The 16,861-nt window shown below is 27.7% G+C and overlaps 2 protein-coding genes across 2 annotated transcripts; both read right to left on the minus strand.

Annotated features, from left to right (window-relative positions):
* Nucleotides 1–1,554: 1,554 nt before the first annotated feature.
* On the minus strand, nucleotides 1,555–4,899 carry LOC110669854 (ras-related protein RABA6a). Its single transcript, XM_021831694.2, has 2 exons — nucleotides 4,351–4,899; nucleotides 1,555–2,057 (listed from the first exon to the last, which is right to left on the minus strand). The coding sequence occupies exons 1-2, from the start codon at nucleotides 4,572–4,574 to the stop codon at nucleotides 1,613–1,615; spliced, it is 669 nt and encodes a 222-aa protein (XP_021687386.2). The 5' UTR covers nucleotides 4,575–4,899; the 3' UTR covers nucleotides 1,555–1,612.
* A 7,430-nt stretch (nucleotides 4,900–12,329) lies between these two features.
* On the minus strand, nucleotides 12,330–13,360 carry LOC110669847 (probable calcium-binding protein CML27). Its single transcript, XM_021831682.2, has one exon. The coding sequence runs from the start codon at nucleotides 12,956–12,958 to the stop codon at nucleotides 12,464–12,466; it is 495 nt and encodes a 164-aa protein (XP_021687374.2). The 5' UTR covers nucleotides 12,959–13,360; the 3' UTR covers nucleotides 12,330–12,463.
* Between the last annotated feature and the right edge of the window lie 3,501 nt (nucleotides 13,361–16,861).

Genomic DNA, 16,861 nt, shown 5'->3' on the forward strand with positions numbered 1-16,861 from the left:
ATTATGAAAATATAAAATATAGAGAAATATGCATTAAATTATATTATTAAAATAAAATAATAAATAATCTGCTCAAACACTAATTTTAAAATTTAAAGCTGACCATTAGAAAAAGACTTTACAAGAATGCATCACATAGCTTAATAAGAGTATTTAAAAAATTTTCATGGCATGTCCTAATATTTTAAAAGTTTTAAAATTCTTAAGTTTATTATTATCATATTATATAGCTATAAAAATGAATTATTTTTAATTAAATTTTTTATTAGATTAAAAATGATAAATTATTTAAAATACATATATATTTATATAAAATTATTCATAAATTTTAAAAAATTAATTTTAAAAGTTTAAGAATTTTAAAAAATTAATTGTAATTGGTGTGTACATGACTTATGTCTAGAAAAAACCAAGACATGGATAGAAAACATGGGAGAATGACAGCACAAATATCAGCTATCAAACCCAAAACTACCTACCAAAAGAGAAAACATTTTCTAAAAACAGAGTTCAAAGCAGCAAAATGACTATTGGAATAATGGAACACACTATTTGTATCATACAAAGTATGAACAAATATTACAGCTAGGGGGGTGAGCATTCGGTTCAAATCGAACCGAATCGAATCAAATTGAATTAAATTATAAAAATCGAACCGTAAATTTAGAAATCGAACCGAATCAAAATGGATGAAAAATCGAATCGAATCGAACCACTTTATTTCGGTTCGGTTTAAATCGTTCGGTTTAATTTTTGATTGATTTTTTAATTTAGACTTGATTTTCAATTTATTTAGTCTAATTTTAACTTTGGTTTGAACCTAATAACCATTAATCAATGAAATTAAACAATTAATATATATATAATTAAATATAATTCATAAAATTTCCATAAAAATAAATTAATTCAAAAATCGATTCGGTTCGATTTAATTTGATTTGACTATATAAATTACTATTCAGTTCGGTTCGGTTTAACCGATTTTTTCTCTTCAAAATCGAACCAAACCGAAATAACTAAAATTTTTATAATGTAAAACCGAACCGAGCCGATTGAATTTTAAAACCGAAAGGATTGAACCGAATTGATTCGGTTCAGTTCATTTTTTCGGTTTGAACCGAATTCTGCTCAGCCCTAATTACAACCCACAGAGTGTTAAATAATTTTGCCTCGAGTTTGCAATCCACTTGTACCATTTGTTTTCCTCATAAGAGAAAGATATTCAAAGACATTACTGAAGCAGAATAAATCTTATTGCAAAAAAAAAAAAAAAAAAATCACTGCTTCATTGCTTTGCATCTAATTTTCTATAATCCCACTTTTATTGAGTATTTCCATATCCTTACCAGATTAACATTTGTACTTCTTCATCCATTTAAAGTGTGAAATTCTTAAAATCCCCTTGTGAAATTGGATGTCTAGTTCATATTTAAAACTTGGGAAATTACTACTAAAAATGAAAAAAAAGAAGATATTAACATCAATATCTAAGAATAATGGTGAGAAAATTCAATGGGTAATAATGGAAATCTATATTAATTCAACAAGAAAGTGTGCTTCTAAAATGGTATATGAAAATATATTATTGTAAAACAGTTGTAATGAATGTTGTCTATGTACAACATCTTGATTGTTTAGTTGCAGAAACTTCATCAATATTGACAATTTCTTTTCCAAAAGGAAGAGTCATTGTAGCACTAATACAACTATTTTCATTCTTCTTAGCTTCTAAACTTTTCTGGCTTGTAATTTCATGAATTTTAGAGATCATTATTAAAAATGCTTCTTCAACATTCTTGTTCTCCAAAGCTGATGTTTCCATGAAACACAAACCTTCAGCTTCTGCAAGATTCTTGCCTTCTCCTTCATCAACTTCTCTTGAATTACCCAAATCAGATTTGTTCCCAACAAGAACAACCACCATGTCTGAGTTGCCAAATTCCCTTAGCTCATGTAGCCATTTTGCCACATTATTGAATGTTGCTCTTCTTGTTATGTCATATACTAATAAGGCTCCTAATGCTCCTCTGTAATATGAACTTGTTATTGCTCTAAACCTGCAATATAATAATTTTTCTTCTCTCAATGAGGGTGAGTTTTCCATATATGCAATTTATATATAAAAAAAATGTTAATAAAATGGAGGATTGTTCATGTCATATAAGAAGCAATTTGTTCAATACCCAATTGATATGAGACTTAACACATTTATTTATATCCAGATTGGACATCTAGAGCATGAAATTTTTTAGATTAGACATTTTAATATTGAGAATGGAGTTGGTTTTGATATAATGTTGATAAAATATAATTGAAAATAATTGTTAAGATATAAATATATGAGATTTATATGTTTAATAAATGACTTTTTAGCTTTGATATGAACTATTAAATCGGACTAAAATTAAATTAAAATAAAATCAGATTCCTTTTCATTTAAAAAATTTAGACCATTGAAGATTATCAAAATCGAACCAAATCGATTTGAATTGGATTTAACTAAAACTAGAACCATAAAAGGACCTTAGGGCTATGAACTAAAATCACAGATATTATAATTTTTTAAAAAAATTGAATATTAATTAAAATTTGAATTGAATGTTTGATATAGGGGTGTGCAAATGGTCGGTTCGGTTCCTAACCGAACCGAACTGATAAAACCGAAAATCAAAAATAAAAAATTTTAAAAACCGAACCGATTGATAAGAGAAAACTGAAACGAATCGAACCGATAAATATCGGTTCGGTTTTAAACCGATCAAACCGAAATTTATAAAATTTCATATTTTTAACATTAAATCTAAATAATAAAAACATAAAAACAAAGAAAATTAGAAATCAAAACTTAAAAATCTTAAGGTTCGGTTCGGTTTTCTTTGATTTCGATTCGATTCGGTTCGATTCAATTTGATTCGATTTTTTTGATTTCCTATATATATTAATAATTTCGGTTCGGTTCGATTTTTTTTATTTTTTTATAAAAATAACCGAACCGAACCGATTAATCGACATTATCAAAATTATAAACCGAACCGAATCAATTAAATTTTAAAACCGAACCGATTGAACCGAATTAATCAATTCGGTTTGATTTTTCAGTTTAAATCGAAAACTGCTCTCCCTAGTTTGATACAATTTTAACAAGAATAAAAATTAATAGTTGAGATTTTATAATTTTAAAAAATAATTTTATTAATATAGAATTAAATATCATTGTTTGAGATAAATTTTTAATTCATATATTCTTCCATTTGAATTGGTCCTTTATTATTGTTGGGGAAAAGACAAAATCATGTTCCACCCATGACCAAAAGAAAAAAAAAAAAGGTAGAGGGAAAGCTGAGGAGAGGGACTCATTGGTGAACTGATAAGTGACAGCTGGTTTATAATAGCAATCCTTTTTATCAACAATCTCTCTGGTGGACATTCTTATCATTGTAATATGCTGCACTAATTAAGGTTGCTTTTACTTTTTGGATAAGAAATTGTGATTTTAATTTTTTTTTAATTATTCTTTTAAATATTAATAAGAGAAAATAATTTTAAAAATTATTTAATCATTTAAAATGTTTTAATTAAATTTAATTTAAAATTAATTTTTAATAACATTTAATTAATATATTTAAAATAATGTTTTTTAATAAAATTAAATAAAATCTTAGGATGTATTTTTGTGGGTCTCTCTTTTTAGTAGATTATCTTTCAAATTTTTAATTAGTAAAATTGATATACATATAATGATTTTATATGACTGGCATGATGAAAATATTTTTATCAATTTTTAAATAATTTATTTTTATTTTTAAAAATTAAAAATTAAGAAATTAAAAGTAAAAATTAAAAAATGTGTGTATATATATATTATTTTTAATATTTAAAGATTATTTAATTATATTTATTATTTTTTAAAAATGATGATATGAATATTAATTTTGTTAAATATTAATGAAATTTTTATAATTTACTCAAAATTAGCTAACTCAAGATGGAAAAGCATGCTCATTCCCAGCTGCAGCATTTAGTAAATAGTAATTTAAGTGAGAGAAAGAGGAAAAATACAACACAAAAAAGGAAAGTATGAATTCTATTGATCAGAATAATTATTTCAGAATTAAATAAAAGATATAATTAATTACCCAATAATTAAAAAAATCTCAAGTTTTTTCCTAATTTTTTCCATTATTTGATAAAATAATAAGTTTTTTCATGTTCTAAAATCAAACTAAGCATTATCAAATGAACATAATTAATCTGATTAAACCTCTAATTACTATAATTATGAATATATGCAATTTCTGAAAAGATAGATATGAAGAAGAAGAAGAAGAAGAAGAAGAAGAAGAAGCATACCTTTCTTGGCCAGCAGTGTCCCAAATTTGAGCTTTGATGAGCTTCTCACCAACTCTGATATTTCTGTAAGCAAATTCAACACCAATAGTTGGTTTTGAATCTAATCTAAATTCATCTTTTGAAAATCTTGACAGAAGATTTGATTTCCCAACAGCTGAATCCCCAATTAGAACTGCTTTAAACAAATAATCACACTCCTCATCATATGAATCACCCATCACCATAACTTTCCCTTTCTTTCCCTTTTCCTTTTCCTTTTCTCTCAGAACAAACAAGATCAAGAAAACAGAAAGAGATGGGAAGGAAAAGTTGAAATTTTCAAGAAAGCCAAGAACAAGAGGATGATGATGATAGGATTGGTGGAATTATAAAGTCTTGGTTTCACATCTATAAATTCCAAAACAGTCATGTATTACTATATATAAAATAAAAATGTAGATATCAAACTGTGTTAATAATAAATGTAATTCTATTGGGATTAGCTATGGTGGGCTTTGAGTGCTGGCATGTGAAAGCCATGGATAAAGACAAGATTTCTGCTCTCCTATGATGTTGCCAAGCAAGAATTTTCTTGATTTGTTTCTTCAGATCTCTTCAAGCATTGGACAAAGACCACTCATATAACTCCAAATGTTCCTTGAAACTATGTTGTTGTCCTTTCATGCATATGTGGGGTTTTTTTATTGGTCTGTTCTCAACTCATTCTAACAGTCATGTAACTCTATCATTGATTATTTCTTTTTTTCCTTTTAGCTCAAATATTATATTAATTGGTTGCTTAAGAAGGCTATTATGGTTTGTTATAATGGATAATCATTTTAGATCCCTTTTTTCTTGTTGGAAGTCTTAATTTTTAAATTTAAACTTAAGTTGGTGATTAGTTTATTCTCCTAGCTAACCAATAACTAAGATTAAGATGTCTCTTTGCTAATAAACCTTTAATTTTTTTTAAAAAAAATGAAATTATCTCCTAATTATCTTGCTTTTCTTGTTAAAATCCTATTAATTATAGCTAATTCATTTAGTTTTAGACAACAAATTAATAACATACCCAATGCATTAATTATAAAATAAAACATGTTGCACTAAATAATACATATTATAATTAACAAACACATTTGATTTTCATTTTTTAAGGGAACACACATGTATAATTTAATTCTAAATATAGAAAGTAAATTATTTATAAATATAAGAGAGTGTATATTATTTTTTTAATATATCATGTGACATGAAATTTTAATTAATTATTTTTTAAAAAAGATTTAAATTTTAATTTTAAATTATTTTTAGAATAGTAAAATCTTAAGTTTAATTTTTAATTAAATTTAAATGAATAAAAGAAAATTGTCATGTAATAAAAGCTTTTTTTTAATCAACTACCTATTAATCAATGCTCTTTGAATTAAAAAAAAAAAAAACAATTATGTTTATTTGAATAAAAACCAGGTCTTTGTATATAGCTTTTGCGTTAGTTGTAGATCTGGTCGAGGGCCGGTTCAGCCCTTGAATCGGATTAAAATTGATTTGGGTTATATTTGAAATCGGTTTTGGTTAATAGTTTCGAGCCTTGAAATGATTCTGAATTGAAGTTAGGAGGATTGGGTTTAGAATCGTCCGATTCGAACCGAAATAAGCCTGATTCAAAAACTTTTTTTCTTTTCTTGTTTCTTATTAAGTTTATATTTAGATCTTTTTAATTTTTTTGCACATCAAAAATTAAATAAATGATATTTTAAAATTTATTATAGTTTAATAATATCTAGAGTTGTATCGAAATCATATCAAAATCATTTCAAATCGAAACCATTTCAAATTAAAATCATTTTCAAATCAAAATTAAAACAAACAGACTATACTAAATCGACGGTTCAACCCGTTTCGATGAAACCCTCTTTGATTCATTCTCCTTTAATAACCTCTCATATGAAGTAGTCCTAGAACATCATGCCTTGTACCACTAATGAAACATAGAAAGAATATGCCTGTCAAGAAGTATTATAGGGTCTGTTTGATATTGTTGTTGAAATTGCTGTTGAGAAAATTACTTTTTTAAATATACTAGTTAGAGAGTGTTAAAAAATAATTAAAAATTAAATTTGATAAGTTTTAGTCATAAGAATACTAAAATAATAAAACATATTTTTTCAAACTATTTTTCTCAACATCTAAAATGATACTTTTATTAAGAAAAGTAATTTCAGGCTCTAAAATCCAATGCCAAACAGGCTTATAATGAGCAAATTGAAGGAAATGATTCTCTTTGCTCTCTGTTATGAGAGGCAATATAATTTGTCTAACCCACTCCACTCGTGGGATCCGCCGAATTCCTTTGCTTATTAAGTTTGTTAATTTGCTCCACCAAAGCTTGGATTTCAAAGGTTCTCACGCCAAAATTATTTATATGAATAAAAACTAATTTCATGTAATCAATTTTGAAACGAATTTAAGTAATGATGGATGTAACATTTAAACATACGAAAACTAACAATAAATAGAAAATATCTTGTGCTTAAATTTAGAAGATAATGACAAATATAATAATTAAATTTATAATTATCTTTTATTGTGCTTCATTCATAATTTAAATTCTTTAAAAAATTATTTTTTTATTACTAATAAATAGAATTTAAATATTTTTATGAGATGATTATATTTTTAAAATATAAATTATTAATAAAAAAATATATTTTGATATAATTATTAATTAAAATATATAAAATTAAATGGATACAAATAGGATGACCCTTATATGAAGTAATAATTTTACATTCTAATGCAGGTAGTTAGAAATTGGATTTTTAATAGTTCCTTTTTTTTTAATTTCTAAAATAAAATGTTATTCAAGAGTTCTATTTTAAATTCTTTTGTTTTAATTGAAAACCTATATTTTAATTTATATATAAATATTAGTTAAAATTGTAACAGAAAGTTGATTACTCAACTAACTTCCTGTGCTTTCTTTCTAAAGTTGGGTAGTTAGTTATGGAACAAGTTATAAGTAAAAGGGAAGAATTTAAGAGAAATTATATTAGTAAATTGTTTAATTTTATTTTTTTCAATACTAGGGAAAGAATAAACAAAGCTAAGCCAATCAGAAAGTAACTTAATTAATCTTTCTTTATTTTTAGATTATGTTTAGTATGACGTAATTAAAATTATAATGTAATCGTGATTATTATATTACAATTTTGACTATATTATTGGTAAAGTAAAAAAATTTAATTTAATGAAATGACAATTACATTACGTAATTAACTATATTTAAAGTAATAGTTATTACATACAAAATGAATGTAATTATAATTATTTATTTTAATTTTTTTTAATTTATTATCAATACTATTACTCAGCCACCACTGCTACTATCATTACTATTCCTACTTTTATTATTTTAATATCACGTTATTTATTCCACTTAAATAAATACTAGTAATAAATAAAATTTTCTACCACCTCACTAATATACGAAAGAGAGATTAATAAAAATACATTACAACTTTCAACTTCCTTTAAAAAAAAAAATCAAATAAGGGTTAAAAAAAAATTATTAAGTCCATTCTTCCTAAAACAAATGCATATTATATCAAATTATTGTCACTAGAGAATTTATTTAATGTAGCCATTTTATGTATATTAAATATATTCTGATTATTAATTATGATGCAATACATTATGATTAATAGTTATGGTATAATTATTACATGTATAATAAATATATTTTAATTATTAATTATAATAAAATTCACCATAATTAATAGTTATGATACAATCGTTATATGTATAAATAGTTATAGGGTAGGGAGGAAACATGAAAGTAAAAAGCTTTTGCATGGGGTTCCTGCCTTCAAAATTGAGTGATAAGCTTGTTCGCATGGGCCATAAAATCAGCAAATTCTTGAGGTGGAAACAAGAGAAGATTGTTGGGTGTGAGGCTTAATCCATTAATGTAAGTGGAGGTAGGCTGTCGCAGATTGATTCGATTTTGATTTTAATTTTGATTTTGATTTTATTTAATTTAAATAAATTTAATTGAAATAAATTTTAATTTTTTATTTTTAAATAAAAAATAAATTAAATTAAATCAAATCAATTTTAATAAGATATGATTTTAAGTTGAGTTACGATATGATTTTAGGGTTTCAATACAATTTGAGTTGCGATTTAGATGGGCTATTTTCAATCTAGTTTCAAACTCTAATCGGACCGTGGCTGGTCTAAGTGGAGGAGGAGAGATTTTTTTACAAAATTTCTCTTTCTATTTTCAATTATTTACTATTTTGTAAGGGGGGATATTTACCATTTTGCACTTAACCAACGATCACTGTGCTAAAAACTAATAAAAGGACTTTGTCTTTAGCAAAATTAAATTATGAGGATTATTTAATTCATCTCTAAAAGTAAAAATGGACTATAATCTGTATTTTGATAAAAATAAGTGTTATAATAATTCACACAAAATAAAATAAGAAAAATTATAAATAAAAATAAGTAATTTAATTCAATTGGCTTAAGATTTGGTTAAACTAATAATTTCTCTTCTAAAATTTCGATTTATAATAATTTAATATATGTTTGATTTTAAATTTAAAGGACTTAAATTATTTTTTGAATAAAAATATCATTTTAAATATTATTAATAAAACAGTTTAATAAAATTATCTTATTATTTTAATATTATTATAATTAAAATTTATTAAATTTAATTTTAAATTATTTTTTAACACTATTTAATTAATATATTTAAAAAAATAATTTTTTTCAATATTAATTTTAACAGAAATACCAAATCCTTAATTGCCTTTCCTCACCCTCCTGTCACTCTCTTCCTACCTCCTTGTGCCATTTCTCTCTCCCACATCTGGATATAGGTGTGCTTTTGAGTGTCCTCCTCTGTCTCTCTTGTTGTGATAACAATTTTACTTAGCAATTAAATAAATAGTAAAATTATTATTTAATCTATAAATTTTAATAAAATTAATTATTTAATTTTTATATTTAAAAAAAATATTATTTAATTTTTATATTTTATTTCTATTAATTTAATCTCTCTATCAAAATTTTCATTAATCAAAATCAACAAATCTAATAAATACTCAACATTTCCAACAATAAAAAGTTTTTTTTTTAAGTAAATACCTATTTATTACTTTTATAAAATTTTAAAGATTAAATAATAATTTATTTGAGAGTTATAATGTAATTTATCATTTAATTTTTGACCTTTCACTCAACTTATTATGCATTTTGTGACAAATTAATTCTATTTTTCAATTTCAAGATTTAATTTACCCAACTTTTACATTTATATTAAATTCAACCTTACTGTCAGGATTTTTAAAAAAAAAAACCTTAGTGCCAAGATGATAGAGCAAATTGAACCATAAAGCCTAGAAACAATACCGTTGAGATTAAGCATATTTAAATGAACAAAAAGTATATAAACAAGAAACAGGAGTACGGCCATCGATTGTTTGCTTGTCCTGAGTACTGAGCACATGCCACAAGGTCAACCGTTGTTTACCCCGTCGAGTCCCATGCTATTCTCTTGATAAAATAGCTTTCCCTCTTCTGCATCCATTAGAGATGTCTCTGTCAACCTGTAGTTGCAACTAAAGAAAGCAAGAAAGCATGCAACAACAAAGCACTAGCGAAGGAGGCCCGTGACGGCAAAGCATCGACTAGAAGTGTGGGGGAGAGGGAAAATTATACCGTGAAACTAATATGCATAAATCAATTTCATATTGTGGATCTTATTGTTATCCTACATTGATTTAAGATGGAGTGTTTAAGTTATATATAAGATTTGAATTAATATATTTAAATAATTAAGTTATATATAAGATTAGGTAAATCTTCTACATTTGAGTTAGATTTTAGAATAGAATTACACCCAGTCCATTTTCTCTCAAAAACTATTTTATGTTATTGTGTTGTTACACATTAGTTTTGGATAAGATGTTTAAGCCATTTATAAGACTTAGACAAACCTCATCCCCTTGAGCTGGCTTTTAAGATAAAGTTAGGTTCAGTTCATTTATTTTATACTCATCATGATCAATAGCTATAATAAAATCGTTATATATACATCAATTTCACTAAATAAAAACTCTAACTATAGGGGGAGGGGGTTGGCATGTAGGGGTGAGCAAATTTCGGTTCAAACTGAAGAATCGAATCAAACCGAATCAATTCAATTTAATCGGTTCGGTTTTATATTATAAAAATTTCGGTTAATTCGATTTGGTTCGATTTTGAAGAGAAAAAAAAATCAGTTAAACTGAACCGAACCGAATTGTAATTATATATATAAATCAAACCAAATCGAATCGAATCGATTTTTGAATTGATTTATTTTTATGTGAAATTTATGAATTATATTTAATTATATATATATAAATTGTTTAATTTTATTAATTAATGGTTATTAGGTTCAAACCAAAATTAAAATTAGACCAAATAACTTAAAAATCAAGTCTAAATTAAAAAATCAAAACTGATCAGTTTGAACCGAATCAAATCAAAATAGAGCGGTTTAATTCAATTCGATTTTTCATCCATTTCGATTCGATTAGATTTCTAAAATATATAATTCGATTTTTATTATTTAATTCAGTTTGATTCGGTTTGAACCGAATACTCACCCCTATTGGCATGTAAGAAGTATTGGGGTGAGGGGAGGAGGGTGTTGGGAGAGAAGTTGGTTGAGTTAATTTTAGATGGTACCAATCAATATCATTATAAATTGAAACAACAAGAATAATATTTGTTTCTGTAAAATACCCAATAAATTCACAAGTTCTTAATTGAATATTGACTATAATATTCAATAGACACTGTTGTTCCCTTTGAAAGCTAAGAGAATCTTCCTTGACCCATCGTCGAAGTATCATAAGGAAAAGAATTAAGAATAATCTACTCCGATTAGAGATGGTATCGTATTGAGTTTTTATGAGTATCCGATTCAATCGAATTCAAATATAAGGCATTTGGATAGTATATAATCGGATTTTAAATAGATTCGAATTTAAAATTTAATATCTGTGACGGATTTAAATTTGAGTTTTACATATTAAGTATCCGTTATCTAAACTCATTTATATAAATATTCAATTAAATATAAAATATATATTTTTATAATAACATTTATAAATTTTTATACATTTTATTTTATATAAAATAAAATAAAAATATTTTATAAAATTATTAAATTTTTAAAATATAAATTATTAATAAAAATTATTCTTTATATAAATTATTAATTAAAATATATAAAATTAAACGGATTCAGATAATTGAGAATAAATTTTAACTGAATTTAAAACAGATTTAAATTTTAAAAATATTAATTAGATTTAAATTCGGTGATTTTCACGAGTACCCTACCCATTGTCATCCATAAATCCAACCTATATATGCTCTTCATCGCAAACCCATAGTGAAACACATGACAATCAAATAGAAAACAAACTTGTCAAGAATGGATATTTAACTATACATTTGCCATTCTAAATTCAGTTATAATTTGATAGTATTAATTTTAAACCTATTTAATAATATATATTTTTTGACATAAAAGACTTTTGAAATCTTATAATTTTTTAAGAAATAATAATAATAAAAAGTTGAACATTCAACGGAGAATCCAATATTGTGCTCTTTTTAGAATACTATTCTCTTTTCAGAATACCATTGTCCCGTGGAACACAGGGAGTCTTCCTTGACCAGTCATCATCACAAATCACAAAAGATACATCATTATACTGCACTTTACCGTACCACGCAACGACAAGTTGCCATTTCCATAAATTATGGCTTTATTTATTTTTCATTATTTTTATCCTAAAGCAGAATTATTCTTGCATTTTCCTTTATCTCTGTTTGGTTTCCCAGAAAATTTCCCTACCCAAGATAGAATAATTTTCCTTTTCAGTATTCTGGTTCTTAAAATCCATAATCACAAGCATTCCAAATCAAAATTAATAATTCAAAAACTAAAAGACCATTATATATATAAAATATTCGCTTATCACTACGAATTAGAATTAAAGCAAAAAGGGAGAAAACTAGTAAAAGTACCCAGATCGAAACCGAAGAAAACTCTTCGTCTGTTTCATTTGCCTGTGTTAGTAGTGGTTCTATTGTTGGCAGTAGCAGCCATCATCTTCTGAAACTCTTCGAAATTGACACACCCATCCCCATCCGAATCGACACTCGTTATCATCCTAACACAATCATCCAAAGAACACGGCATCCCCAAGCGATTCAACACCTTGTGCAACTCAGCAGATGAGATGAGTCCATTCTTATTCTGGTCATACAGATCGAAAGCCTCCTTCAACTCGGAGTCAGCGTCACCGCCGGAGGAGGATTGGAAGAGCTGAGAGAATTCCTGGAGATTGATGAAGCCATCCTTGTCGGTGTCAACGTCGTCCATGGCGCGCTTGAGCTCGGCGTCGGTGTAGTTACAGCCCATGGCTTTGAGAACGCCACCTAGTTCAGCAACGGAGATCTTACCGTCACCGTTGGTGTCAAACTGGTTGAAGACCTTCTGTAGCTCGTCCATGTCTTGGAAGTAAAGAGTGGAGGAGGAGGGTTTAGAAGCCATTATTGGATTGATGAGATTTGAGTTTGGATTTGGATCAAGAGGACATATAGGAGGCGATGTAGGTGGACGCGGGCGGAAGAGGGAGAAAATGAAAGAAGTGTTTGCGTGTTTTTAGCGTGTAAGGACGTCGGATGAGGAACGTGTGTTGATTTTGTGGGTCCATCATTGGACGCGTATAATTCAGCTTTCAGATTTTTCTACGGAGAAGTGTCGACAATTTCACCCGGACATGGCCGGGCGAGTTTCGGTGTGATTTCGGATCGGAATTCGTTGATTTGGCTAGTTTTACCGTTTAGATTAAGGTTGTACGATTGATCAATTCAGTTTTGATTAAACTAAAAAAATTAAAAAAATCGAATCGGATTTTTTCTCAATCAAATCGAACTAATAAATTTTAATTTGGTTCGATTCAATTTAATCAATTTTGAGATAATTTGAAGTAATGATGAGTATTATTCAATTTGAACTAAATAAATCAAACCGAATCATCTTAATTCATTTCGGTTTTTATAATAATTTCGTTGGGTTTGGTTTTAATTTTTTGAAGTTTCAATTATTTTGATTTGATTTTTAAGTAAAACAAAGTTGTAAGCCAAACCGAACCAAAATGTCTCATGTGTTGTCATTTTTTTATCATAAGGTTATATCTCTTATCTATATCCCTCCTCCTCCTCTCAGAAGCGCTGCCAACCTTTTCAAGCCTAAAGCCCTTCTCCATTCTTTCCCCATACTCTCTAACTGTGTATTTCTTTCCCAACTTCGACTTCTTTTTCCCCAGTGAGCATATCTACCTCTAGATATCTTTCAATTTCTTTCCCAAGCCCTCTACCTCTTGATTTCTTTCCCCTTTGCTTTCTCCTCTCTCAGTCATTGTTCTCGAGTCTTGATTTCCTTCCCATGTCCTCTCTCTTCTCGTAGACTGGCATTTTCATTGGAGAAGCAAGGCAGCGTAGGACACCTATGCAATATGAAGAACTCCACATCTTGTGATTGGTGAGAGTTTATTTGTTGGCTCTAGTGTTTTTGTTTGCGTTTGCTACTGTATTTGTTTTTTTTTTTCTTCGAAGCATTTGTTTTATGTAGGCTCTAGTGCATGTTTCTGATTCCCATCATTCTTCTTGGGAAATTATTTGTTTTAATCTGGTGCTAATACTAACTATTTATTTATTAATTTTTCATTAATTTTTTTTTTGTTCTTTTAGGCATTTGGTTAATCGTTATTGCATTAGATTATTGTACAATGAAAATTGTCTTGTTTTGCTGCTTTGAAGCCATGAAATTGGTTAGCGCTGAATTCATAACTTTGTCTTGCTTGGGATGCTATTGAATTTGGTCACTATAAATCCATGAATCAAACCGAATCGAACATTTCAATTCAATTTGGTTTGATTTTAACTCTTAATCAATTTGGTTTAAATCTCTAGTAATTTGGTCTATTAGGTTTGAGCAATTCAATTCAGCTTTAAACCGAACCGACCGAATGCTCACCCCCAAGCCAACACAAATAGCATCATCCCATCCTCATTCCTCAATTCACAAATTGAAAACTTTCAAAAAAAATTCACAAATTAAAATCAACAGCACAAACACTAAATTGAAGTCAACAATAATATATCCTCAATGCTAACATAAAAATATTCTATTATAAATTATACCAATTTCTCTCATTTCTCATCATTTCTCACTAATTTGGAGAGAAATGTTATGGTTTAATTATAAAGAAGTTGAGAAATGAAATACCTCCTCATTTCTCTTACTTTCTCTCCTCTATTTGATGTTCAAATATCATCAAATAAGAGAATTGAGAGAAATCAAATTTATTTTCTCTTCTCTCCATTTCCCTCGATCCAAACAAATAGTGGATTATAGAGATAAAATTTACATTATCCTAAAATCAATTTACATACCCAAACACAATGATACAGATATCTTGATTCACTACCTAGACTCGACTTAGACGTGGTAAGGCTTATTTCTCAAATCAAATTGCATACCTAGAAGAACCAGCATGTTGTCTTCTTCGCGCCCTTCCCTTTCAAATGGAGTTCCCCTACTGGAATCATAGTCTACTCATGGAATGGAGAATGGAGACAAGGAGAGACTTCGTATGCAAAGAAGAAATAGAACAACTCAAGGCAAGTTAAAAACTGAATCGAAGAAGAAATTAAGAATAACAGTAGCAGCAGAAGAAGAATCCACATGCAAAGTCAACAGCAGAAATCAAAGAAGAAAAAAAAATCGAAGAACAAGAAGAAATTCGAATAAGAAATCGAAGAAGAAGAAAAAGAGAGTCACTGTTGTCGGTTGTTATGAGTTTGAGAGAGGGTAGGATAGCTTTACTGTGGTTCATTCGAAGAAGAAGAAGAAGAAGAAGAAGAAGAAGAAGAAGAAGGACAAAGGCAATGTAAGATGCGACACCTGAGAAAGTGAGGGTCGAGAGACGTGAGCATTGAGAAGTGAAGGAAGGAAAATGTGTATTTGTAAGGCCTTTAAATGACGTAGCACTATATGTAGGCAATTTCGGTTTGTTCGGTTTTTTTACTAAATTAATCAAACCAAAACGAATCATAAAATCGAATTTTTGAAAAATGCTAATCAAAACAAAACCGAAAAACCTAATTAAATCAGTTTGGTTCAATTTTTGGTTAATAACCAATGAATGCTTAGCCCTAACTTAGATTGATTTTAATTCAAAATGCTTTTGATTTATAATAGCTAACTAAAAAATTACATGGATCTAACATTTTTTTTGTATAAAAAACAAAGAAAAAGAAGAAACTTTGTGAATTAAACCGATGTCGATTTAGAATCACCGATTTGAATCAACAATTTCAAGTCGATTCCGATTCAAGGAGGGAGACCGAAACCAACCCCCTATACCTTGGCTCTGAATCAATTCATGAACCGAACTGTTGACTAGATCCAGTTTCTGATTTGAACCAGTCCATGACTAGGTCTAATTTCAAGTGGATTGGTCCTACTCCTTTTGTTATCGAATAGGCTCTTAAATTGAAACTTCTAGAGTAATCATTATACGATTTGGGCTATTTGTCAAGCTATGCTAATTACACTTCCATTTAACAAGTTTTGCTTTAGTGTATTGGGTTATTCACAGCATCATATAGATTTTGAAGTGGATATTGGAGATTGAGAAGGGATTTGGTGAGGATTGGTATTTAAGGTTAGCCTAAACACCAACAATAGGAGTATACCCAGGACCTCATGAATCATTTATGTGCTCTCTCCACTCTACCATAGCTCATATTTGACGATTTTAATAAAATAATGTATAATTTTGAGAAATTTAGTGGGATTTAGAAGTTTGAAAATATTACTAATGTGATTTTGGACTTTATTATTTTGACCTATGTTATGAGTTGTATCGTTCTACCTTCAACTTTATTAGAAGAAATTTATAGCCTTATTGGTAGATTCTTATAGGTAACATGGGAAATGATTAAACAAATAAAATTCATTGGCTATCTTAAGATAAGCTATGCTCCTTGTTGCGGTCCGTGGAAATTCATTGCAAGTAATATGGACCTGCAAAACAAAGAATAAATAGGTTAGAGGGAATATTCCTAGCGAAGATTTTTCGATATTGAAGTTAGAGTTGATATGGGAAAAATGTGTAAAATTAATAAGAAAAAAAGATGTAACTGGCTATGAAAGTTGTGATGCCTTTATATAGGTATTAAATAGTGATTAGTTTCTATTTAGATGATATTTTGATAAAGAAAGGATTGAAATCCCATAAAAATAGGATTGTCATCTTTGAACAAGATTCTTGTGTTTTTGAATGAGTCATGTGTTTGGACAAATCATATGTCTGATGAGCTAGATGAGCAATATGGCAGATAAACCATCTATCTGGATGAGCAACGTGACTAATGAACTATCTAT

Source organism: Hevea brasiliensis, chromosome 13 (genome assembly GCF_030052815.1).
Source record: "Hevea brasiliensis isolate MT/VB/25A 57/8 chromosome 13, ASM3005281v1, whole genome shotgun sequence".
NCBI classification, from domain to species: Eukaryota; Viridiplantae; Streptophyta; class Magnoliopsida; order Malpighiales; family Euphorbiaceae; genus Hevea; species Hevea brasiliensis.